Source organism: Anas acuta, chromosome 25 (genome assembly GCF_963932015.1).
Source record: "Anas acuta chromosome 25, bAnaAcu1.1, whole genome shotgun sequence".
NCBI classification, from domain to species: Eukaryota; Metazoa; Chordata; class Aves; order Anseriformes; family Anatidae; genus Anas; species Anas acuta.
In genome coordinates, this window is record NC_089003.1 from 5,238,102 (window position 1) to 5,261,051 (window position 22,950).

General features: G+C 51.7%; 4 protein-coding genes across 4 annotated transcripts; 1 reads left to right on the plus strand and 3 right to left on the minus strand.

Annotated features, from left to right (window-relative positions):
- Positions 1-349: 349 nt before the first annotated feature.
- Positions 350-1,412, minus strand: LOC137844606 (feather keratin 1-like). The gene is made up of 2 exons (XM_068661075.1): positions 1,290-1,412; positions 350-927 (listed from the first exon to the last, which is right to left on the minus strand). Exons 1-2 carry the CDS (start codon positions 1,410-1,412, stop codon positions 592-594), a joined length of 459 nt encoding a protein of 152 aa, XP_068517176.1. The 3' UTR covers positions 350-591.
- A 2,210-nt stretch (positions 1,413-3,622) lies between these two features.
- LOC137844561 (feather keratin 1-like) lies at positions 3,623-4,247 on the minus strand. Its single transcript, XM_068661029.1, has one exon. It carries the CDS (start codon positions 4,245-4,247, stop codon positions 3,933-3,935), a length of 315 nt encoding a protein of 104 aa, XP_068517130.1. The 3' UTR covers positions 3,623-3,932.
- A 3,082-nt stretch (positions 4,248-7,329) lies between these two features.
- LOC137844581 (feather keratin 1-like) lies at positions 7,330-7,659 on the plus strand. The gene has a single exon (XM_068661052.1). The coding sequence runs from the start codon at positions 7,345-7,347 to the stop codon at positions 7,657-7,659; it is 315 nt and encodes a 104-aa protein (XP_068517153.1). The 5' UTR covers positions 7,330-7,344.
- Positions 7,660-21,279: 13,620 nt separating this feature from the next.
- On the minus strand, positions 21,280-22,016 carry LOC137844555 (feather keratin 1-like). The gene has a single exon (XM_068661020.1). The coding sequence runs from the start codon at positions 21,994-21,996 to the stop codon at positions 21,691-21,693; it is 306 nt and encodes a 101-aa protein (XP_068517121.1). The 5' UTR covers positions 21,997-22,016; the 3' UTR covers positions 21,280-21,690.
- Between the last annotated feature and the right edge of the window lie 934 nt (positions 22,017-22,950).

A 22,950-nucleotide genomic window follows, 5' to 3' on the forward strand; every position in this document is an offset into this window, starting at 1 on the left:
AAGAAACAGTGTGCACACCAAAATGAATGCAAGCCTTTGTTAATGATGGCTAAGAATGAGCATCACCAACCACCCACTCACAGAACTACCCATGAGCAACACCTCTCTCCCCAGGCATCCTAGAAGAGTAGTTGCAGGAGAAAGACAACTCAGAGGCGAAGGCTGGGATGCAGCAGAACTTTAATATTAGAGTCAAAAGATGGAAACAGCAGTACTCTGAGAGGAGGCCCCAGTGAAGGAAGCACCAGAGACGGATGAGATTGTAAAATGTGGGCCATGACAGGCATCCCATCATCAGTCCATCCCACTTACTGTGGGAGAAGTGCCAGCTGGTCCTCTCTAGGTTGATGCTGTGGGACTCAGAGCCCAGTGGAGCAGTGCTGAGCAAAGAAGGACATTGGTGGAAAAGGAGAGAGTGAAGGAGAGGAAAGGCAGACATTTTTCCAAGAGTCCGGACTGGCTTCATCCTCTTGCAAGGGTTGCTGGGGATGGTTTGACCTCTCTGAATACAAGAAACCAATGCTCCATGCCCAGTCCGCTACCAACTTCTAGATTCCTGGGGGTCTTTCTCCAGGACCATCACCAGCAGCTTTAGCATGGGAGGCACCTTGTGTTGCAGTAGCGGCTGCCCAAGCCAGAGAGGCCAAAGCCCCCAGAGGAGATGGGCACTCCCTGAGAGCTGAGGATGCTGCCAACGGCAGCAGACGTGGAGGATCCCACGGCGGTGTTCTGCGGGAAGGAGCTGAGGATGGGGCCAGGCAGGGTCACCACCACGGGAGAGGGCTGGATGACGACAGTGGAGTCTTGGCACTGCTGGACACAGGGCTCATTGCAGCTGTTGGCCAGCGGGGTCGGGCCACAGGGTCCGCATGGCAGGCATGGCAGGCACTGGTTGTAGCAGGACATGTCTTGGGGCAGGACGTGCACCTTGAGGGAGAGAGGGACAGGACGAGCACATAGGTGATAGAGGATCAGTCTGCCAGTCCACCCCAGGAGAGCCATGGCACATGCTCTTTGGGGAGCTGGCAGCTGTATAATGAAGCTCAAGAAATCCTCCTTAAGGCTCAACTCAAAAGTTCTCTCAAGAGTGTCCAGACTGAGCCAGGTCCTCACCTGGCCCATTTCTTGGGATACATGTCAGTAGAGCCCAACTTTTCTCCCTGATACACGTGCTGTTCTCTTTCCTCTCCCATGAGTAGCATCCCCGGGAACCAACAGAGGATGAAGGGGCAGGCATCTGCTAACAAATCCCCAGGGAAGAAGAAGAGGGGAAAGGGCTTCAGACTCACCTTAATCTCAGCGAGATGGAGGTGGCAGGAGTGGATGAGAGACTGAGGAGATGGGACCACTTTTATACCTCTCCTGCATCCCCCCAGGCCCAAAGTCACTCTATGGACACTGTAATTTTCCATCAGACTCACCTCAAATGCAAAATAGGCTTCCTAATGGCACAGATTTTGTTTTGGTTTCCATCAGCTCTGCCATTTCATTTCCTCATTTCTGACATGCCTATTTTACCATACAGGTTACTTTCTAATGGAGCTATGAGAGACTCAATGAAGACCACAGCAGGTTCTTATCAGTATTGGGCAGAAAAGGAGCCCAAGTGCAGGAGTGGTTGTATTCAGGTAGAGGACAGGACGTCCCCTGGGATTGCAGAAAACTTCCCCCCCCCCCAGCTGGGACTCGTCTCTTGGTCCCAGGCAATACGTCTTCTCCTAGCATTAGGGCTTCAGCACACATCCTCTGCCATGTCCCAAAGCCCTCCTCAAAGAGCAAGTGCCGGGTCCTGCACCTGGGACAGGGCAACCCTGGCTTTACATACAGATTGGGTGACAAGATGCCGGAGAGCAGCCCTGCAGAGAAGGATTTAGGGGTAGTGGTTGACAGCAAGTTGAATATGAGCCAGCAGTGTGCCCTGGCAGCCAGGAGGGCCAACTGTATCCTGGAGTGCATCAAGCATGTCATTGCTACTCGGTCAACGAAAGTGATTGTCCCGCTCTACTCCGCAGCCTCACCTCGAGTATCAGGTACAATTCTGGGCATCACAGTACAAAAAGGATGTAAAACTGTTGGAGAGTGTCCAGATGAGGGCTACAAAGATGGTGAAGAGCCTAGAGGGGAAGATGTATGAGGTCACTTGGCCTGTTCAGCCTAGAAAAGAGGAGGCTGATGGGAGACCTCATCGCGGTCTACAGCTTCTTCATGATGGAGTGTGGAGGGGCAGATGCCAATCTATTCTCCTTAGTCACCAGTGATAGGACCTGCAGGAATGGTGTCAAGCTGAGGCAGGGGAGGTTTAGGCTAGACATCATGGAAGAGGTCCTTCACTAAGAGGGTGGTCGCACACTGGAACAGGCTCCCCAGGGAAGTAGTCACTGCACCAAGCCTGTCAGAGTTTAAGAAGCATTTGGACTGTGCACTTAATCACATGGTCTAAAATTTTGGGTAGACCTGTGTAGTGCCAGGGGTTGGACTCAATGATCCTTATGGGTTCCTTCCAACTCGGGATATTCTATGGGTCTATGATTTATATTGACTGGGAAGTTTTTCCTCATGCTTTGTCTTCCAGTTCTCTCCCATATCCTGCTGAGGCTGAGGTGTGACCAAGTGGGTGGATAGTGCTCAGATGTTTGCCAGGGTCAATCCACCACATGGGTTCATAGGCAGTACTTGTCTTCCTTCCTCTACTCCTTCGATCTGTTCCAAAGGCTTCCTGCAAAACTTTCTGGAGAACAGGTGCTGGCTGAGTGTTTCCAAGTGCCATACACGAGCTCCCAAAGCAGTGCTTAGATCACCCAGAGCGCAGTCTCGCACATGCTTTCCTGCTAGCCAGTCCTCATGCCACATCATCTATCTTGCAGCCCTTCTGTGGCAGCCGACCAAAAGCTGGCCCAGGAAAAGTTGCTTGGGTAGTATAGCCACTCAAATAGAAGTGACTCCCAGCAGTGTTCCCAGACACCATGGACACCAATTGGACCCTGGCCTTTATGAGCAGAAGCACAGTCAGGAGCTGAAGGGCAGTGAAAATCCCACTCTGCTCAGCACTCCTCCAAATGCATCTAGAACATTGTACCCAGTTTGGGGCTGTGTAGCAAGAAAGACTTTAATCAATCACAGAAAATTCTGTAGTATTGTTGTTAGGAAAGGATTTCCTGGCTCCTCGTGGGCAGCTATGCCCTCCACCTTGTCAAGGACTTAGTCATCCCTCCTTCCTTACTTGCTTCATGCCATTGTGCTAATCAGAGGAAAAGACACAGTGTGCACACCAAAATGCATAGAAGCCAATCAGCTGTGTTGGATAATTCCATCCATCTCTCAGTAACTACATATTTAGAATTCAAAGTGTGACCTGATACATGAAGAAGCATTCTGAATGCAAGCCTGTGTTAACGATTGCTAAGCATCAGCAACCACCCACTCCCAGAACTACCCATGAGCAACACGTCTCTCCCCAGGCATCCTGGAAGAGCGGCTGCAGGGGAAGGACAACTCAGAGGCACAGGCTGGGATGCAGAAGAACTTTAATATTAGAGTCAAAAGAGATCACTCCAAGTGGGGTCCCCAGTGCAGGAAGCACTAGGGACAGACAAGAGCGTGCACTGTGTGGCCCTGGCAGGCATACCGCCAGCTGTCCATCTACCCACTCAACTGAAGGAGAAGGACTGGAAGGTCCTCTCTACGATGACATTGTCAGACTCAGAGCCTAGTGTAGCAGCGCCGAGCAAGAAGGACATAGGTGGGAAAGGAGAGAGTAGAGGAGAGGAAAGGCAGAAATGATCTGTGCATTCCAAGAGCCCAGGCTGGACCCATCCCTATGAAAGGGGTGGTAGTTTGGTGCCTCTTAATGCAACAAGCCAATGGTCTGTGCCCAGTCCACCGCCAACTTCTAGATTCCCAGGAGGCTTTCTCCAGGACCATCACCAGCAGCTTTAGCAGGGGAGGCACCTTGTGCCACAGTAGCTGCTGCCAAAGCCAGAGAGGCCAAAGCCTCCAGAGGAGATGGGCACTCCCTCAGAGCTGAGGATGCTGCCAACAGCAGCGGAGGTGGAGGATCCCACAGCGGTGTTCTGCGGGAAGGAGCTGAGGATGGGGCCAGGCAGGGTCACCACCACGGGAGAGGGCTGGATGACGACAGTGGAGTCCTGGCACTGCTGGACACAAGGCTCATTGCAGCTGTTGGCCAATGGAGTTGGGCCACAGGGTCCGCATGGCAGGCACGGCAAGCACTGGTTGTAGCAGGACATGTCTCGGGGCAGGACGTGCACCTGGTGGGAAAGAAGGACAGGAGGAGCATTGCGGTGAGTGAGTAGCATCCTGCAAGACCACCAGAGAAGAGCCATATCTAATTGTGTATTTGGGGAGCTGACAGCTGTGTAATAAGGCTCACAGCATCCTCCTTCTGTTTCTCCATTTAACAGCCTTGGCTAGAATGTCCAGGCCCAGGAAGATCCCAACTTAGCCCATAGTTTCAGAGACACCACAGAAAAGCCCAATTTCTCTCTATGACACAACTGCTTTAGCTCTCCTATGACTAGTGACCCCAAGACCCAACAGAGGATCAAGTCAGAGTTATGTGTTAAGAAACCCACGAGGGTAAGGAGGTGGAGTAAGGCCTTTAGACTCACCTTTTTCCCAGGGAGATGGAGGCGAGAAGACTCGATGAGGGAGGGAGGAGATGAGGCCACTTTTATACATCTCCTGCACCACCCCAAGCCCACAATCACTCTACATGGGCCATAATTTTCAAGCACACTCACCTCAAATGCAAAATATCTTAGCTAATGGCACAGGTTGTGTTTTGGTTTCCATCAACTCTGCCATTTCATTTCCTCATTTCTGAGGATATGCAGGCTATTTTCTACTACTGGTATGAGAGACCCAAGGAATGCCCCAGCAGGATCACATCAGTATGGGCAAAAAAGGAGCCCGAGTGCAGGAGTGGTTGCATTCAGTCAGAGGACAGGACATGGCTTTGTGCACTTCAGGGAATGGTTGGTGATGTGTTTTGCAGGAAGAGGGCCTGCTCCTCATGGAGCTGCAATCACAGCAGAGCACCCAAGGTCCTGTTCATTAAGAATGCACCATGAGCTTCTCTCTTGTCCCTCCCTCATTGCTCCATCCAACGGTCACTGGTCTTTGCCTCCCCAGGCATCCAGGCTGTGCCAATGCTTTCAGCTGTCTGCCTTGATGCCATTACCACTTCCACTAACTTGGGAGGAGACAGCAACTGGGGGCCCGCTGGTGCACTCTGGTGCAGGGCTGCCACAAGGGGAGACCTAGACAGCCTGCGGGAATGGGCCCTCAGGAACCTCAAGGCAATCTAGAAGGACAAAAGGCAGGTCCTGCACAGGATGGGGAACAAACTCTTGCAGCACTGCAGACTGGGGACTGAACTACCCTCTGATCCTGCGTCCCCTGGACCTCCTCTGAGTAGGTCTGCCCCCAGAGTAGGGTCAGACATGAAGGGTGGAAGGCAAGGGACACACAAGCCTCACCCTCCTGGCCAAAGAGATGGGGCTGTATGTAGGAGCTCTCCTGAGTGCTTTCTGGAGGGAAAGAAAGGCTTGCAGAAAACATCTTCCCCCTTGATGGGACTCGTCTCTGGGTCCCAGGCAATACGTCTTCTCCTAGCATTAGGGCTTCAGCACACATCCTCTGCCATGTCCCAAAGCCCTCCTCAGGCAACAGAACAAGCCAGCACCACTGGGGGGACAAGGAAGCTCCCACTCAACAAGCGAGGGCTGGCAGGAATGGGCACTGCCATGTGGCTGGGCATGCTCAGGGAGGGGACTTGCTCACAAGGGCCCTGGCTACAGAAACACCTCCCAGACTCCATCAAGGAGGCAATGCATCCCTGCTGCATGATCAAAGCACTTCCCTGCCCTGCAGACATGGGAGGCAGCTGGGACACACCCCAGGAGGGCAAGGGAATGCCTTCAGCAGGCAAGCTTTCTGGGAGAGACTCTCCCTGCCCAGGACGAGTCATGCTCTAATTTGGGATTGGACGCGTGCCACACTTTTGGCATGAAGCCAAGCCAGAGTGCCTGCTCTCTGCACCACGCATGCCAAATCCTCCTCCATCCAAGCATCTCAAACTGTGCCATGCTCCAGGCAGCCCCAACAGCCATCACCCTGCAGCATGACCTTCTGGCGAATACTCTCATAACTCAGGCAGCTCACAGGATTGCCAGTGTGTTTTGCACAATAGAGCATGTCTTTGGGTGTGCTGCTGTTCAGGGAATGCATCTGGCCAAAGTGCATGGTATGGCAAGGAGAGTGGTGGAGCAAGACACTGTCCCGGTGAACAACTCAATCCTCTGGTCATGACTCTGCTGCGCTCCAGGCAGCACCAACAGCCATTACGCTGCATCATGACCTTCTGGCCAGTACTCTCACAGTTTGGGCATTTCTAAGGTGCACCACAGCCCATCTGCCTTTGTTGGTAATGAGCTGTAACTGGTGGAGCAGGATCGGAGACAGACTGGGTGGGAAAAGGACGTGCTGTGTCCTTGGGCAACAGCACCTTCAAGCATCCAGAAGGGCACTGCATAGGTAAGAGAATATATGCGTCTTCTTGCGAAGAGGATCCAAATGGGGTCAATGCATATCCAATGGACTGATGTCCCTGGCATGCACAGGACCCTTTCTGTCCCCTTCAGACTCATCATGCCCCTACTGATGCGTTCCTGCCATGAAAAATACTTGCACCTCTTATTTTTGTACTGGAAATGAGCTTCTGTGTCCAAATGGTGAGTCCAGAAATGAGGAAATTAAATGACAGGAAACCAAAGCACAACCTGTGCCATTAGCTAAGATTCTTTGCATTTGAGGTGAATATGCTGGAAAAATACGGCCTGAGTGATTGATGGGCCTGGGATGGTGAGGAGAGGTATAAAAGATGGCCCATCTCCTCACTCTTTCATCCACTCCTCTTCCCTCCATCTCTCTGGGATTAAGGTGAGTCTCAAGATCTTTCTTTTCCTCTTCATCCCTGGGGATTTCACTGAACATGCCTGTACCTTCATAATCTGTTGGGTATTTGGGTCTCTAGTTCTGGGAGAGGGAAAGGCTCAGCAGGTGTGGAATGAAGAGAAGCTCGATCTCAGTTGAGGTGTATCTGAAGCTATGGGCTAGATGGAGAGCTTTGTCAAACTGGATATTATTGCCACGGACATTGGGGCCAAAGGGAAGGAGAAGGCTGAGGGCCTCCTTTCACAGCTGCCAGGCCCCAAAACAGCATGTGCCATGGCTTTCCTGGGGTGGACTGGCAGGATTATCCTCTCTCACACCCATGCTTCTCCAGGCCCTCTCTCTCACCAGGTGCATCTCTAGCCTGGAAACATGTCCTGCTACGACCAGTGCCTGCCATGCCTGCCATGCGGACCCTGTGGCCCAACCCCACTGGCCAACAGCTGCAATGAGCCCTGTGTCCAGCAGTGCCAGGACTCCACTGTCGTCATCCAGCCCTCTCCCGTGGTGGTGACCCTGCCCGGCCCCATCCTCAGCTCCTTCCCGCAGAACACCGCTGTGGGATCCTCCACCTCTGCTGCCATTGGCAGCATCCTCAGCTCTCAGGGAGTGCCCATCTCCTCTGGGGGCTTTGGTCTCTCCGGCCTTGGCAGCGGCTACTGCGGCAGGAGGTGCTTCCCGTGCTAAAGCTGCTGGTGATGGCAGAGAAAGACTCCCAAGGACCCAAACATTGGTGGTGGACTGGGCACAGACCATTGGCTTCCTGTGTTCAAAGGGCCAAACCACCCCACCATCCCTTTTATAAAGGATGGGTCCAGCCTGGGCTCTCAGAAAGCACAGCCCATTTCTGCCTTTCCTCTCCTCCACTCTCCCACTCTCTCCTTTCCCACCTGTGTCCTTGTTGCTCAATGCTGCTCTGAGTCTGACAACATCATCCTAGGGGGGACCTTCTGTCCCTTCTCCCTCAGTGAGGAGGGCAGATGGTGGGATGCCCACCATGGCCACACAGATAATGTTCTCGTCTGCCCCTTGTGCTTCCTGCATTGGGGCCTCCCCCCCATCAACTTTGTTTCCCACTTTTGACTCATCAAAGTTCTACTGCATCCCAGCTTGCGCCTCTTTATCATCCTTTTCCCTGAAGACCGTCTCCCAGAGTTCCCTGCGAAAGAGATGTTGCTCGGTGGTGGGTCTCTGGGGGGGGTTGTTGGCAGTTGTGCTGAGCAATACTTAATAGAGGCCTGCTATGTGTAGTCTTCATAATGCACCATTTTACCTTCTAGTTTCTAAATGTATCCGTTTAGGGATGGTGTCCTGGTTTTAGCTGATAAAGAGCTAATTTTCTTTGTAGTAGCTGCTGTGTGCCATGTTTTGGATTTAGGAGACAAATAATGTTGATAACACCCTGATGATTTAGTTTTTGCAGGACAGTTATTATACTGAGTCAAAGACTTTTCATCCTCTCATACTCTCTCATATTCTCACATACTCTCATATTCTCACAGAATCATAGAATATCTGAGTTGGAAGGGATCTGCAAGGATCATCCAGTCCAATTCTAGGTCCCCAGGGGACCACCAAAATAAATAAATAAATAAAATAAAATCAGATCATGTGTCTAAGAGCGTTGTCCAAATGCTTCCTGAACTCTGCCTGTCTCGGTGCCATGACCACTTCCCTGGGGAGCCTGTTCCATTGTCAGACCAATTTTTTGGTGAAGAACTTTTTCTTGATATCCATCCTGAACTTCCCTTGTTGCAACTTCAAGCCATTCCCTTGGGCCCTATAGCTGGTCACCAGAAAGAAGAGATCAGTACCTGCCTCTCCACTCCGCCTCAAAATGAAGCTGTAGACTGCAATGAGGTCTCCTCTCAGCCTGCTCTTCCACTCATTATGTCTTCCCTTCTAGACCCTTTACCTAATTTTTTGTCCTCCTTTGGACACTCTCTAACACCTTTATGCCTTTCTTATATTGTGGTGCCCAAAACTGCACACAGTACTCCAGGTGACACCACACCAGCATAGGGTAGAGCAAGACAATCACTTTCCTTGACCACCCTGTGATATGGTCGGCCCTCCTGGCTGCCAAGGCACACTGCTGGCTAACATTCAGCTTGTTGTCAATCAAAACCCCCAAATTGTTTCCTGTGATGCTGCTCTCCAGCATCTCATCCCACACTCTGAACTTATAACCAGGGTTGCCTCTTCCCGGGTGCAGGATCCAGCACTTGCTCTTTTTGGTGGTTCATGCTGTTGGTGATTGTCCAGTTCTCTAATTTGTCCAGATTTCTCTGCAAGGCCTCACCACCCTTGACAGGGTCAACATCTCCAGCCAATTTGGTATTATCCACAAACTTGCTCAAAAAACCTTCAACTCCTTCATCCATATTGCTTATGAAAACATTGAAGAGGGCTGGTCCTAAAATGGAGCCCTGGGGAACCCCACTGGTGGCAGGTCGCCAGCCTGATGTAACTCCATTTACAAGAGCCCTCTTGGCCTGACCCATCAGACAATTGTTCACCCATGTTATTAACCGTTTATCTTACTGTATTCTGGTCATTACATCGACTGGCTTCCCTTGATCAACTAGCTGAGTGATTTTGTCATAGAAGGAAATTAAGTTTGTTAGACATGACCTTCCCCTAGTGAACCTGTGTCAGCTCTAACCAATAACTGTGTTGTCCTTTAGACATTTTTCAGTAACTCCCAGACTAATCATCTCCATACTTTTACCAGGCCTGAAGTGAGACTGACAGGCCTTTAATTGCCAGGATCTTCTTTCTTGCCCTTCTTGAAAAGGGTGGGGATGTAGAAGAAGCTGAGAGGAGCTACAGCCAGAACAGTTGACCCAAACTGGCCAAAGAGATGTTTCATACTATATGATGTCATGATGGACAATAAAAACTGTGTGGGTTGGCTGGCTGGGGGGGACACAATTGCTCAGGGACTGGCTGGGCATTGGATGGTAGGTGGTGAAAAATTATAAATCACTTCTTTTATACACTTATATATATAGTTATCATTATTATTATCTTTATTTTCCCTTCCATTTCTATCCTATTAAACTCTATTTATCTCAACCCATGAGTTTTTATTTGTTTTCCTTCTGATTCTCTCCCCCATCCTACTTGGCAGGGTAGGAAGTGAGTGAATGACTCATTGGTGTTTAGCATTCTGCCAGTTTAAACTGCAACAGGAGTGCAAAGATAATGACAGGTTAAGCGCAGATAATGACAGATCTGACCAAACTGTGTTAAAACAGTATTTGTTATAAACATGATATTAGTTTAATAGTTGGTGGTTACAATGTTGATTTTTTTGTTTGTTTTTCACAATGTTGATTTATGTGCTTCCAAGGTTATTAATTCCTTTCTTTTTGTTTATTATCTCTGGTCCTGGCCTAAGTTTGTTTATGGTTCTGCCAGTTTGTATATAGCATGTGCTCATAGTACACTGACTGTGAACTTAATCCAGGAGTTGTACTCAGTATGGCCATCAGTTTAGTATTTCAGAAGCCTGACTGTAGAAACTATTAACAAGCATACCCTTTACTCCAGGTGAGTTAAAATGTTTTTTGAAAATTTTGAATATTCTGGGCATGTTCAATCTAGCAGGATCCTATTGCTATGTCTCCTACACGTGTTTCCACGTGTCTGTAGCTAGACAACTATTTAAAAATTCCCACCCAGAGATCTGCCCTGAGGCAGGATGGTTATGAGTGGCAAGGTATGTGGGAGGATATGGGAAGGTATTTATCACGATTGTCACCTCCAGTGGTTTTGGAATTCACCCCTGAACAAATTCGGCATCCTAAAAAGCTGATAAAATGTTTTAAAATGGTATGCCCCGATCCTGGAAATGCCAGAGATTTACAGCTTGCTGCACTGTGCGGGGGTCTGGCCTGTGCCTATCAAACAATATCCAATACTATTCAGAACCTTCAAAGGGAAGAAAATCTCTCTGGATCTGATCCAGTCCCTGCAGCAGTCTCTGCAGCTACTCCAACTGCCACTCCAACCCTCGTGACAGGCCCTGCAGCTGAACAAGAGAATCAAACTGTGCTGGCATCAGTCACCTCTATATGTAAGACAAAGCAATGTATGCAAAAGTCAGCTCATTCAGTAAGGAAAGAAACTCCTACTCAAAAGGGAAGGAGGAAGAAGAAGATGAGGCAGGCTTCTCCAAAGCAGGACCATCACAGGAACAGGAAGAGGAAAATGTCGTAAAAGCACCACTAACCACCAGATCTCTATCCCTGGGTGATCTGTAAAATATGCAAAAAGACTTCAGTCATCATCCAGGTAAGCACATTGCCAGCTGGCTGCTCCAATGCTGGGATACTGGGGCCAGTAGCCTGGAATTGGAGGACAGGAAAGCCAAGCAGCTGGTCTCCCTCTCTAGGGAAAGGGGAATTTACAAAGTGATTAGAAAGGGGGAATGATCCTTCAGTCTCTGAAGGCTACTCCTGTCAGGCATGAGGGAAAGAGATTCCTTCAAGGAAGACGCTGTGTGTCACTGTGGTGATTTGAGCCTGCTGGACAGCTAAACACCACAACTGCTTTCTCATTCCCCCTCCTCAAAGGAAAAGAGGGAGAAAATATGATGGAAAGGGCTCAAGGGTTAAAATGAGGACAGAGAGATCACTCACCAAGTCTCGTTATGGGCAAAACAAACTCATCAGAGTAGGCAGATTAAAGTAATTTACTACCTATCACTAGCAGAGTAGAACAGTGAGAAACCAAAAACAAATTAAAAACACCTTCCCCACCCACCCACCCTCTTCTACATCCTTCCCTCAAGCAGTGCATGGGAATGGGGAATGGAGGCTCTGGTCAGTCCATAACACTTCATCTCTGACTCTCTTTCAAGGTGACCCTGCCCCTGCTCCAGCATAGGGTCCCCCCCCATAGGATGCCATCCTTGCCAGACTGATCCTGCATGGGCTGCCCACAGGCAGCAGCTCTACAAGAACTGCTGCATATATGGCTCTGTACCAAGGGGTCCATCTATCACAAGCAAACTGCTTCAACCTGGGTCCCTCACAGGCAGCAGCTCCACCCAGATACCCTGCTCCTGCATGGGCTTCTGTCCAGGGGTTTCAGCTCCAGACTGGGGCCTGCTCCTACAGGGGTTCTCTATGGGCCACAGCCTCCTTCAGGCCATATCCACCTGCTCCACTGTGGGCTGCAGTGTGGAGATGTGCTCCACAGGGACTTCAGAATATCACCAGAAGAGGAAGTGATGCACGCTGAAGAGGCCCCTCTGTATAATAAACTACCAGAAAATGAGAAGCAATATGCTCTGTTCACCGATGGGTCCTGTTGAATTGTTGAAAAACATTGGAGGTGGAAGTCTGCTTTATGGAGTCTTATACAGCAAGTTGCAGAAACTGCTGAAGGGCCTTGAAAAGCAAGTCTAATGGTGACATGGCACCCCAGAAAGAAATAAGTTGGACAACACGATTCATTTCTGAAACAACTTCACAGACACCTGGGCCAAAGAGCATGGCATTGATTGGGTATATCACATCCCCTCTCATGCACCAGCCTCTAGAAAAATCAAATGATACAATGGACTGTTAAAGACTTCACTAAGAGCAATAGGTGCTGGGACATTCCAACATCGGGATGTCCCACACTTAACAAAGGCCTCCTGGTTAGTCAACACTAGGCAATCTGCCAACCAAGCTGGCCCTGCCCGATCAAAACTGGTACATACTGAAGGAGATAAAGTCCCCATAAATAACATGCTGGAGAAGACAGTCTGAGTTATTCCTGCCACAGGCAAATGGAAATCCAACCATGGGATTGCTTTTGCTCAAGGCTCTGCGTGCATTTGATGAGTAAAGTGGAAGGATGTGGAAGTCCAATGCATACCCTCAAACGGATTTAATTTGGGGTGAGAATAGCCAATTATTTGAATTGTATTATTTTAATTTTTATAGTATTGTATAGTATTATATGCTGTAGGACATTGCTACTATAGTCACTATAAGTCACATCAATGGTATTACAGGAAGAGTCATCCAGAAGAATGAATGTTGATGGAAACAAATGAAGTACATCAGTGATAGAACCAGACAAGCGCAGCAGGGATGAAACCAGAGCAGGCCTCTGCATGCATCAATTCATCCCCATACACTATCTCTTCTGCCCCAAAAGACACTTATGAAAGATAGAGCCCAAAGTCATGAACTACATAAAAACAGACAATTTAGAAGGATGGTCCATAGGCTATGGGAGTAATATCAGTGTGTAAATATCAAAAGACAAGAGAGGTGGAAATTAAATAGGATGTAATAGAAAGCACAGGACCTGAGAGTGATGTAAATGGTATGAAATAAGGGGTGGATATTGTCCTGGTTTTGGCTGGGATAGAGTTAATTTTCTTCGTAGCGGCTGTTACATGCCATGTATTGGTTTTGGAAAAAAAATAATACCAATAACACAATTATATTTTCAATGCAAGCACATGGTCTCGTCTCTTTAGCCATGCACTGGTACACCGTTGAGCCTGGTTCTGTCTTCTTCAGGACCTCAGGGTAGCTACTCCAAAGATGCTCTTCAGTCTCCAAACAAAACCTGATCTTCCACACACTAAGGAAAGCCTGTACCCCCAGGTTCTCCTCATTACCCAATTGCTGTGGCTACCTGACAATCCTGGACAACATCAGCAAAACTCATTCTACTTGAACAATGTATTTCTTGAAACAGAGCCCAAAACTGGACGCAGTGCTTCAGCTGCATTTGGAAGAGTGCTGAGCAGAGTGGGATTGTCACCTCCCTTCACCTCCTGGCTAAGCTTCTGCTCATACAGCCCAGGATGTCCTTGGTGTCCTTGACCTCTCAGAACACTGCTGGGAGTCACTTCTCTTTGTATGGGATTACCATCCAAGTAACTTTTTCTGGGCCAGCTTTTAACCTGCTGCCATTGAAAGGCTGCAAGATAGGTGATGTTGCATGAGGGCGGACTGGCAGGAAGGCATTTGCCAAACTGGGCTTTGGGTGCTGTGTTGAGGAGCTCATGGATGGACCTTGGAGACACTCTTCTCTTCCCCTCAGTCTCTCCCTACCTCCCTCTTCCCCACAAACTGTTCCAGGAAGCTCTGGGAACAGATGGAAAGAGTAGGAGATGGAGGACATGCACTCCTTGTGAGCCTGCGTGGTGGGCAGACCCCAGCAAACATTTAAGCACCCACCAACTACTCGCTCACACTACAGCTGCAGCAGGGTAGGGGAGACAGCTGGAAGACCAAGAGTGAGAAAAACTCCTGGGTCAACATAAAGATAGCTGCTGCCCTCCCGGGGCCTCCTGCAGCTCTGGCTCCTCACTGGAGGCCAGCAGTGGCCACATGCCACCTTCAGCAGGCTGTGCACTGAGGCTGAGATGGCACGCCAGGACAGAGAGGCAGCAAAGCTGGGCCTGATGGCCAGGGCCCTGCAGGGCTCATGGGCACCTCCCTCATCTGTGGGTGACAGTGCTTTCCCAAGAGGCCCTACTGCACACAGCCTCACCCTTGGGAAATGTGAATGGTCCCCATGTGTCCCACATGCCCCCCTGACATCCCCAGAGAAACAGCACTGGTCCTGACAGCTGGTGTCTGGAGTGTCTGCAGGAGAAGGACAACTCAGAGGCGCAGGCTGAGATGCAGCAGAACTTTAATATTAGGGTCAAAAGAGGGAAAAGAGGCTGCTCCAAGAGGAAGCCCTAGTTCAGGAAGCACCAGGAGCAGATGAGAGCGTGCACCATGGCTGACCCCATCCTTCCTATAAGGGGTGTTGGGGTTGTTTGGTCCCTCTGAACAAAAGAAGCCAATGCTCTGTGCCCACTCTGCTCTGAATTTCTGTGGTCCTTTAGCAGGGGAAGCACCTCCTGCCGCAGTAGCCGCTGCCCAAGCCGGAGAGGCCAAAGCCCCCGGAGGAGATGGGCACTCCCTGAGAGCTGAGGATGCTGCCAACGGCAGCGGAGGTGGAGGATCCCACGGCGGTGTTCTGCGGGAAGGAGCTGAGGATGGGGCCGGGCAGGGTCACCACCACGGGAGAGGGCTGGATGAAGACGTTGGAGTCCTGGCACTGCTGGACACAGGGCTCATTGCAGCTGTTGGCCAGCGGGGTTGGGCCACAGGGTCCGCATGGCAGGCACGGCAGGCACTGGTTGTAGCAGGACATGTCTCGGGGCAGGACGTGCACCTGATGGGAGGGAGGGCGCAAAGGGGCACAAGGGTGAGAGAGGAGCAGTCTGCCAGCCCACCACTGGACAGCAGCAGCACATGCGGTTTGGGGAGCTGGCAGCTGTGAAAGGAGGCCCACAGCCTTCTCCTTCCCCTGGGCACCAATGTCCTTGAACAGAATATCCCAGCCCAGGAAGCTCCCTACTTAGCCCATAGCTTCAGATACACCTCAGCCAGGACCCAGCTTCACTCCACACACTACTTCACTCCACACTTCACATCTACTGTTCCCTTCCCTCTCCCATTTCTAGCTTTCCCAAGACCCAAGAGAAGATGAAGAGGCAGGCATGTGCTAAGAAATTCCCCAGGACGAAGTCGAGGAGAAAGGGCTTCAGACTCACCTTGATCCCAAGGAGATGGAGGTAACAGGAGTGGATGAGGGAGTGAGGAAATGGGGCTGCTTTTATACCTCTCCTGCACTGCCCCAGGCCCACAGTCACTCTATGCGGGCCGTAATTTTCTAGCAGACTCACCTCAAATGCAAAATATCTTAGCTAATGGCACAGGTTGTGCTTTGGTTTCTGTCAACTCTGCCATTTCATTTCCTCATTTCTGACCTGACCATTTGGCCACAAAGGCTCCTTTCAAGTACAAGGATAGCAGGTCAAGCATTTCCCCTGGCAGGAACACATCAGTAGGGACAGTATATTAGTCCTAAGTTCTGGAGAGCATGGTACCTGTCTCTGTGGAAGTGCATTCACCTCTTAGATAGAAAGCGCACGTATCCTCCTCTCTTTGGTGTGCCCTTCTAAATGCCCAAAGGCTCCTTCACCAAGGGACAAGGAGCATCCTTCTCCTGCTGGCCTGGCTCCCAGCCTACTCCAACAGTCACAGCTCATTGCCTGCATAGGCAGATAGCCTGTACTGCAGCTTTGAAATGCCCAAGTTGTGAGAGTACTCGCCAAAAGGTCATGCGGCAGGGTAATGGCTGTTGGGGCTGCCTGGAGGGTGGCACAGCTTGAGCTTGGACCTCAGACAGAGCTGCTTGGATGGATGGCGATTTGGTATGCATGGTGCTCAGGCCTGCAGACAGCAGGCACTCTGGCTTGGCCTCATGCCAAAAGTGTGGCACGTGGCCAATCCCAAATTGGAGCATGACTCGTCCTGGGCAGGGAGAGTCTGTCCCAGGAAGTTTGCCTGCTGAAGGCATTCCCTTGCCCTCCTGGGGTGTGTCCTAGCTGCCTCCCATGTCTGCAGGGCAGGGAAGTGCTTTGATCATGCAGCAGGGATGCATTGCCTCTTTGATGGAGGCTGGGAGGTGTTTCTGTAGCCAGGGCCCTTGTGAGCAAGTCCCCTCCCTGAGCATGCCCAGCCGCGTGGCAGTGCCAGCTCCTGCCAGCCCTTGCTGGCAGCAGTAGGGCAGACCTACTCAGAGGAGGTCCAGGGGACGCAGGATCAGAGGGTAGTTCAGTCCCCAGTCTGCAGTGCTGCAAGAGTTTGTTCCCCATCCTGTGCAGGACCTGCCTTTTGTCCTTCTAGATTGCCTTGAGGTTCCTGAGGGCCCATTCCCGCAGGCTGTCTAGGTCTCCCCTTGTGGCAGCCCTGCACCAGAGTGCACCAGCTGGCCCCCAGTTGCTGTCTCCTCCCAAGTTAGTGGAAGTGGTAATGGCATCAAGGCAGACAGCTGAAAGCATTGGTAAAGTCTGGATGCCCGGGGAGGCAAAGACCAGTGACCATTGGATGGAGCCACGAAGGAGGGAGGAGAGAGAAGCTTGTGGCGCATCCTTAAGGAATAGGAGCCTCTGCTGAGGTCTGCAGCTCCAGGAGGAGCGGGGCCTCTTCCTGCAAAACACATCACCGGCCATTCCCTGAAGTGCACAAAGGCATGTCCTGTCCTCTGCCTGAATGCAACCACTCTCTTGCACTTTTCTGCCCATACTGATATGATCCTGCTGGGGTATTCCTTTGAACTCTGATACCAGAAAGTAGCCTGTATGGTACAATAGGCATGTCAGAAATGAGGAAATGAAATGGTAGAGCTGATGGAAACCAAAATACAACCTGTGCCATTAGCTAAAATATTTTGCGTTTAAGGAGTGTCTACTGGAAAATTATGGCTTCCGTAGAGTGACTGTGGGCCTGGGGCAGTGCAGAGAGGTATAAAAGTGGCCCAGTCTCCTCACACTCTTCATCCACTGCTCTTGCCTCCATCTCCCTGGGAACGAGGTGAGTCTGAAGGCCTTTCTTCTCCTCTTCTTCCCTGGGGATTTCTTAAACATGCCTGCCTCTTCATATTCTCCTGGATCTTGGGAGTGCTAGTCATGGGAGAGGGAAAAGGGCAGCATACGTGTCATGGAGAGAACCTGCAGCTTGGCTGAATTTCTCCACGGCTATGGGCTAGGTGGGGAGCTTCGTCAGACTGGACAGTCCTGGCCGAGCTCTTGTGTCCAAAGTTAAGCCCATGGGGCTCCTTACACAGCTGACAGGTCACAAAACAGAACGTACCATGGCTTTCCTGTGGTGGTCTGGCACATTTCTCCTCTCTCACCACCGTTCTCCTCTGGGCCCTCTCTCTTACCAGGTACACCTCCTGCCCCGAGACATGTCCTGCTACAACCAGTGCCTGCCATGCCTGCCATGCGGACCCTGTGGCCCAACTCCGCTGGCCAACAGCTGCAATGAGCCCTGTGTCAGGCAGTGCCAGGACTCCAACGTCTTCATCCAGCCCTCTCCCGTGGTGGTGACCCTGCCCGGCCCCATCCTCAGCTCCTTCCCGCAGAACACCGCCGTGGGATCCTCCACCTCCGCTGCCGTTGGCAGCATCCTCAGCTCTCAGGGAGTGCCCATCTCCTCCGGGGGCTTTGGCCTCTCCGGCTTGGGCAGCGGCTACTGCGGCAGGAGGTGCTTCCCCTGCTAAAGCTGCTGGTGATGGCCCGGGAGAAAGACGCCCAGGGACCCAGAAGTTGGTAGCGGACAGAGCATTGGCTTCTTGCATTGACGTGCCAAACACTCCCAGCACCATTGCAAATGGATGGGGCCAGCCTGGCCTCTTGGAAAGCACAGCCCATGTCTGCCTTTCCTCACCTTCACTCTCTCCTTTCCCACCTGTGTCCTTGTTGCTCACTGCAGCTCCACTGTGCTCAAAGTCCGACAGTGACATCCTAGTGTGGACCTTCTGTCCCTTCTCCCTCAGTGGAATGGGCAGATGGACAGGTGGTGGGATGCCCTCCATGGCCACACAGTGCACGCTCTCGTCTGCCCCTGGAGCTTTCTGCACTGGGGCATCCTCTTGGTGTGACCTCGGTTCCCTCTTTTGACTCTAATATTAAAGTTCTTCTGCATCCCAGCCTGTGCCTCTGAGTTGTCTTTCCCCTGCAGCAGCTTTTCTAGGATGCCTGGGGAGAGAGGTGTTGCTCACGGGTAGTTCTGGGAGTGGGTGGTTGCTGATGATCATGCTTTGCGATCATTAACACAGGCTTGCATTCAGAATGCTTCTTCATGTATCAGGTCACCCTCTGGATTCTAAATATGTGGTTACATAGAGGTGGATGGAATTATCCAACATAGCCGATTGGCTTCTATGCATTTTGGTGTGCACACTGTTTCTTCTCTCCCTTGACAAGGTGGAGGGCATAGCTGCCCAAGAGAAGACAGGAAATCCCTTCCTAACAAAAACACTGCAGAACTTGCTGTGCTTGGTCAGTCTTTCTTGCTACACAGCCCCAAACTGGGCACAGTGTTCCAGATGTGTTTGGAGGAGTGCCGAGCAGAGTGGGATTGTCACTGCCCTCAATGACACCAAGCTGAGTGGTGCAGCTGATAGAAAAGAAGGAAGAGATGCCATTCAAAGGGACCTCCTCAGGCTGGCGAAATGGGCCTGTGTTAACCGCATGAGGTTCAACAAGTCCAACTGCAAGGTGCTGCACCTGGCTCAGGGCAATCCCAGACGGGAGTACAGACAGGGAGTAGAACTCATCGAGAGCAGCCCTGCCAGAGAAGGACTTGGGGGTTGTGGTGGACAAAATTCTTGACACGAGCCAGCCATGTGCGCTTTCAGCCCACAAGGCCAACTGCATGCTGGTCTGCATCAAAAGAGGTGTGACCAGCAGGTCAAGGGAGGTGATTGTCCCCCTCTACTCTGCCCTCACGAGTACTCAGAGTACTGCATCCCCATCTGGGGACCCCGGCACAAGAAAGATGTGGGCCTGTTAGAGCAAGTCCAGGGTAGGGTGAAAAAAGATCGGACGGCTGGAGCACCTCTCCTCTGAAGAAAGGCTGAGAGAGCTCAAGAAGTTCAGCCTGGAGAAGGGAGGGCTCTGCGGAAACCTCATTGTAACCTTTTAATACTTAAAGAGGTCTCAAAAAAAAAATAAATTAAAAAAAAGATTGCGAAGGACTCTTAACTTGGGTAGAGAATGATAGGGCAAGGGGGATTGGTCTTAAACTAAAAGAGGACAGATTTAGACTAGACCTTAAGAGGAAATCTTCACTGTAAGGGTAGTGAGGCACTGGAACAGGTTGCCAAGAGAAGCTGTGGATGCCCCATCCCTGGAGGTGTTCAAGGCCGTTCTGGATGGGGCCTTGGCCAATCTGATACAGCAAGTGGCATCCCTGTCTGTGGCAGGGGGCTTAGACTGAGATGATCTTTAAGGCCTCTTCCAACCCGAGTCCATGATTCTATAATTCTATCCTTCCATGATTCTATAATTCTATGATTCTTGAGCTCCTGACTATGCTTCTGCTCATACAGCCCCGGATGTCATTGGTGTCTTTGGTGTCTCGGAGCACTGCTGGGAGTCACTTCTCGTTGGGTGGGTTTACCACCCAAGTAACTTTTCCTGGACCAGCTTTTGGTCTGCAACCATAGAGGGGCTTTAAGATAGATGACGTGGCATGAGGGCAGGCTGGCAGGAAGTCATCTGCCAGACTGGGCTCTGGGTGACTGCGGTGATGCTTTGGAGAGCTCATGGATGGCCCTTAGAGACACTCAGAAAGCACCCGCTGTCTCTCCTCCTGCCCTCAGTCTTTCCCTGCCTCCCTCTTCCCCACAAAGTTTTGCAGACAGCCCAGGGAACAGATGGAAGGAGTAGGGGGAGGACTCTGTGGTGGGTTGACCCCGGCAAGCATCTACGCACCCACCAACGCACTCGCTCATACCGCAGCCACAGCAGGACAGGGGAGACAGCTGGAAGTCAAAGAGACAGAAAAACTCCCTGGTTTATATAAAGACATTTTAAGGAGGGAATGGGAAACGAGAGAAAAAGCAAGTGATGCCAAGGCTGTGCCTCATCACCTCCCACCAGAAGACCAATGTCCAGCAAGTGTCTGCAGGATGGCTACTTAGGGAGAACTGTCCCACTGTTTTGTTGCCGGGCGTGATGCTCTATCGTATGCAATATCCCTTTGGTCGATTGGGGTCAGCTGTCCTAACTGTGTCCCCTCCTGAAAACTTCCCCGCCCCTAGCCTGCTCTGTGAGGGTGCAGAGGGGGAAACATAGAAGGCCTTGACGCTGAGCTCAATCGTTGGAGTGTCACCTCCGCTGTTTTAGCCACACAATCAGAACACAGCACCATACTGCCTATGGTGAAGGCAGTTGCCTCCATCACAGCCAGAGCCAGTACAGCCTGCTTCCCCCACTCCCTCTCCTGGTCTGCTCCTGGGCCATTTTCTGCACGAGCCTCCCCGCCCAGCACAGCTGCCCCCAGAGCAGAAGGAATTGCCGCCCCTCCTCTTGCCTCTCTCCCTCTCCCCTGCTGCCCCCTTCCCAGGAACCTGTGTGGCCGCTGCCCTTCCAGGGACTCCTACAGCTCTGGCTCCTCACTGGAGGCCCGCAATGACAACATGCCGTCTTCAGCAGGCTGTGCACTGAGGCCGAGATGGCACGCCAGGACAGAGAGGCAGCAAAGCTGGGCCTGATGGCCAGAGGCCCTGCAGGGCTCATGGGCACCTCCCTCACGTGTGAGTGACAGTGCTTTCCAAGGGGCCCTACTGCACGCGGCCTCACCCTTGGAAACGTGAATGGTCCCCATGTGTCCCACATGCCCCCTGACGTCCCCAGATGGTGTCTCGCAGCTGGTGTCTGGAGTGTCTGCAGGGGAAGGACGACTCAGAGGTGCGGGCTGGGATGCAGCAGAACTTTAATATTAGAGTCAAAAGAGGGAAACGAGGTCACACCACGAGGGTGCCCCAGTGTAGGAAGCACCAGGGGCAGACGAGAGCACGCGCTGTGTGGCCACGGAGAGCATCCCGCCACCTGTCCATCTGCCCACTCCACTGAGGGAAAAGGGACAGAAGGCCCACACTAGGCTGATGTGGTGGGACTCAGAGCTCAGTGGAGCTGCAGTGAGTAACAAGGACACAGGTGGGAAAGGAGAGAATGGAGGAGGAGTAAGGCAGACATGGGCCGTGCTCTCCAAGAGTCCCATGCTCTTCCAAGGGGTGTTGGGGAGGTTTGGCCACCCTGAACACAAGAAGCCTACGCTCTGTGCCCAGTCCGCTACCAACGTCTGGGTCCCTGGGCGTCTTTCTCCCGGGCCATCACCAGCAGCTTTAGCAGGGGAAGCACCTCCTGCCGCAGTAGCCGCTGCCCAAGCCGGAGAGGCCAAAGCCCCCGGAGGAGATGGGCACTCCCTGAGAGCTGAGGATGCTGCCAACGGCAGCGGAGGTGGAGGATCCCACGGCGGTGTTCTGCGGGAAGGAGCTGAGGATGGGGCCGGGCAGGGTCACCACCACGGGAGAGGGCTGGATGAAGACGTTGGAGTCCTGGCACTGCCTGACACAGGGCTCATTGCAGCTGTTGGCCAGCGGAGTTGGGCCACAGGGTCCGCATGGCAGGCACTGGTTGTAGCAGGACATGTCTCGGGGCAGGAGGTGTACCTGGTAAGAGAGAGGACTCAGAGGAGAACAGTGGTGACAGAGGACCAGTCTGCCAGTCCAACCTAGAACAGCCATGGGACATGCTTTCTGGGGAGCTAGCAACAGTGTAAGAAGGCCCACAGCCTTCTCCTTCCCTTTTTTCCCAGCAGCCTTGCAAGAACGTCCAGGCCAAAGCAGATCCCAACCAAGCCCTTATCTCGGGATTTATGTCAGCCAAGCCACTGCTTCACTTCATGACACACCTCCTGTCCCCTTCCCTCGCCCATGACTAGCAACCCCAAGACCCAACAGAGGAGGAAGGTGCAGACATGTAATGAGAAATCCCCAGGGAAGAAGAGGAGAAGTAAGGCCTTCAGACTCACCTCGTTCCCAGGGAGATGGAGGCGAGAGCAGTGGATGAAGAGAGTGAGGAGATGGGGCCTCTTTTATACCTCTCCTGCACTGCCCCAGGCCCACAGTCACTCTACGCAGGCCGTAATTTTCTGGCAGACTCACCTGAAATGCAAAATAGCCTTCCTAATGGCACAGGTTGTGCTTTGGTTTCTGTCAGTTCTGCCATTTCATTTCCTCATGTCTGATTTGCCCATTTGGCATCAGAATCTCCTTTTAAGTAACAACATCAGAGGTCAAGCATTTCCCTGAGCGGGAACACGTCAGTAGGGGCAGCAGATGAGTCCTAAGTGCTAGAGGGTTTATTGGATTTATGTGGCAAAGTTTTGGTAATACGGTTTTGCAGAGGTGGCCTCTGTGAGAGCTGTCCAGAAGCTGACCCATGTTACATAGGAGCCAGTTTCAGGTGGCTCCAAACTGGTCTGCTGCTGTCCAGCGCCAAGCCAATATGCAATGTTTTTTTGGATGCGTGAGAGCAGAATTAAGAAAAGGAAAACTACTCCGGCACAACAGCAGCTGGGATAGCGAGGAGTGAGAAACAGC

Coding starts and splice junctions, on each gene's coding strand:
- LOC137844555 (XM_068661020.1), bottom strand. CDS start 21,996: ATGTCCTGCTACAACCAGTGCCTGCCATGCGGACCCTGTGGCCCAACT.
- LOC137844561 (XM_068661029.1), bottom strand. CDS start 4,247: ATGTCCTGCTACAACCAGTGCTTGCCGTGCCTGCCATGCGGACCCTGT.
- LOC137844606 (XM_068661075.1), bottom strand. CDS start 1,412: ATGGAAAATTACAGTGTCCATAGAGTGACTTTGGGCCTGGGGGGATGC. Junction 928..1,289: donor TCCATCTCGCTGAGATTAAG/GTGAGTCTGAAG, acceptor CTCTCCCTCAAG/GTGCACGTCCTGCCCCAAGA.
- LOC137844581 (XM_068661052.1), top strand. CDS start 7,345: ATGTCCTGCTACGACCAGTGCCTGCCATGCCTGCCATGCGGACCCTGT.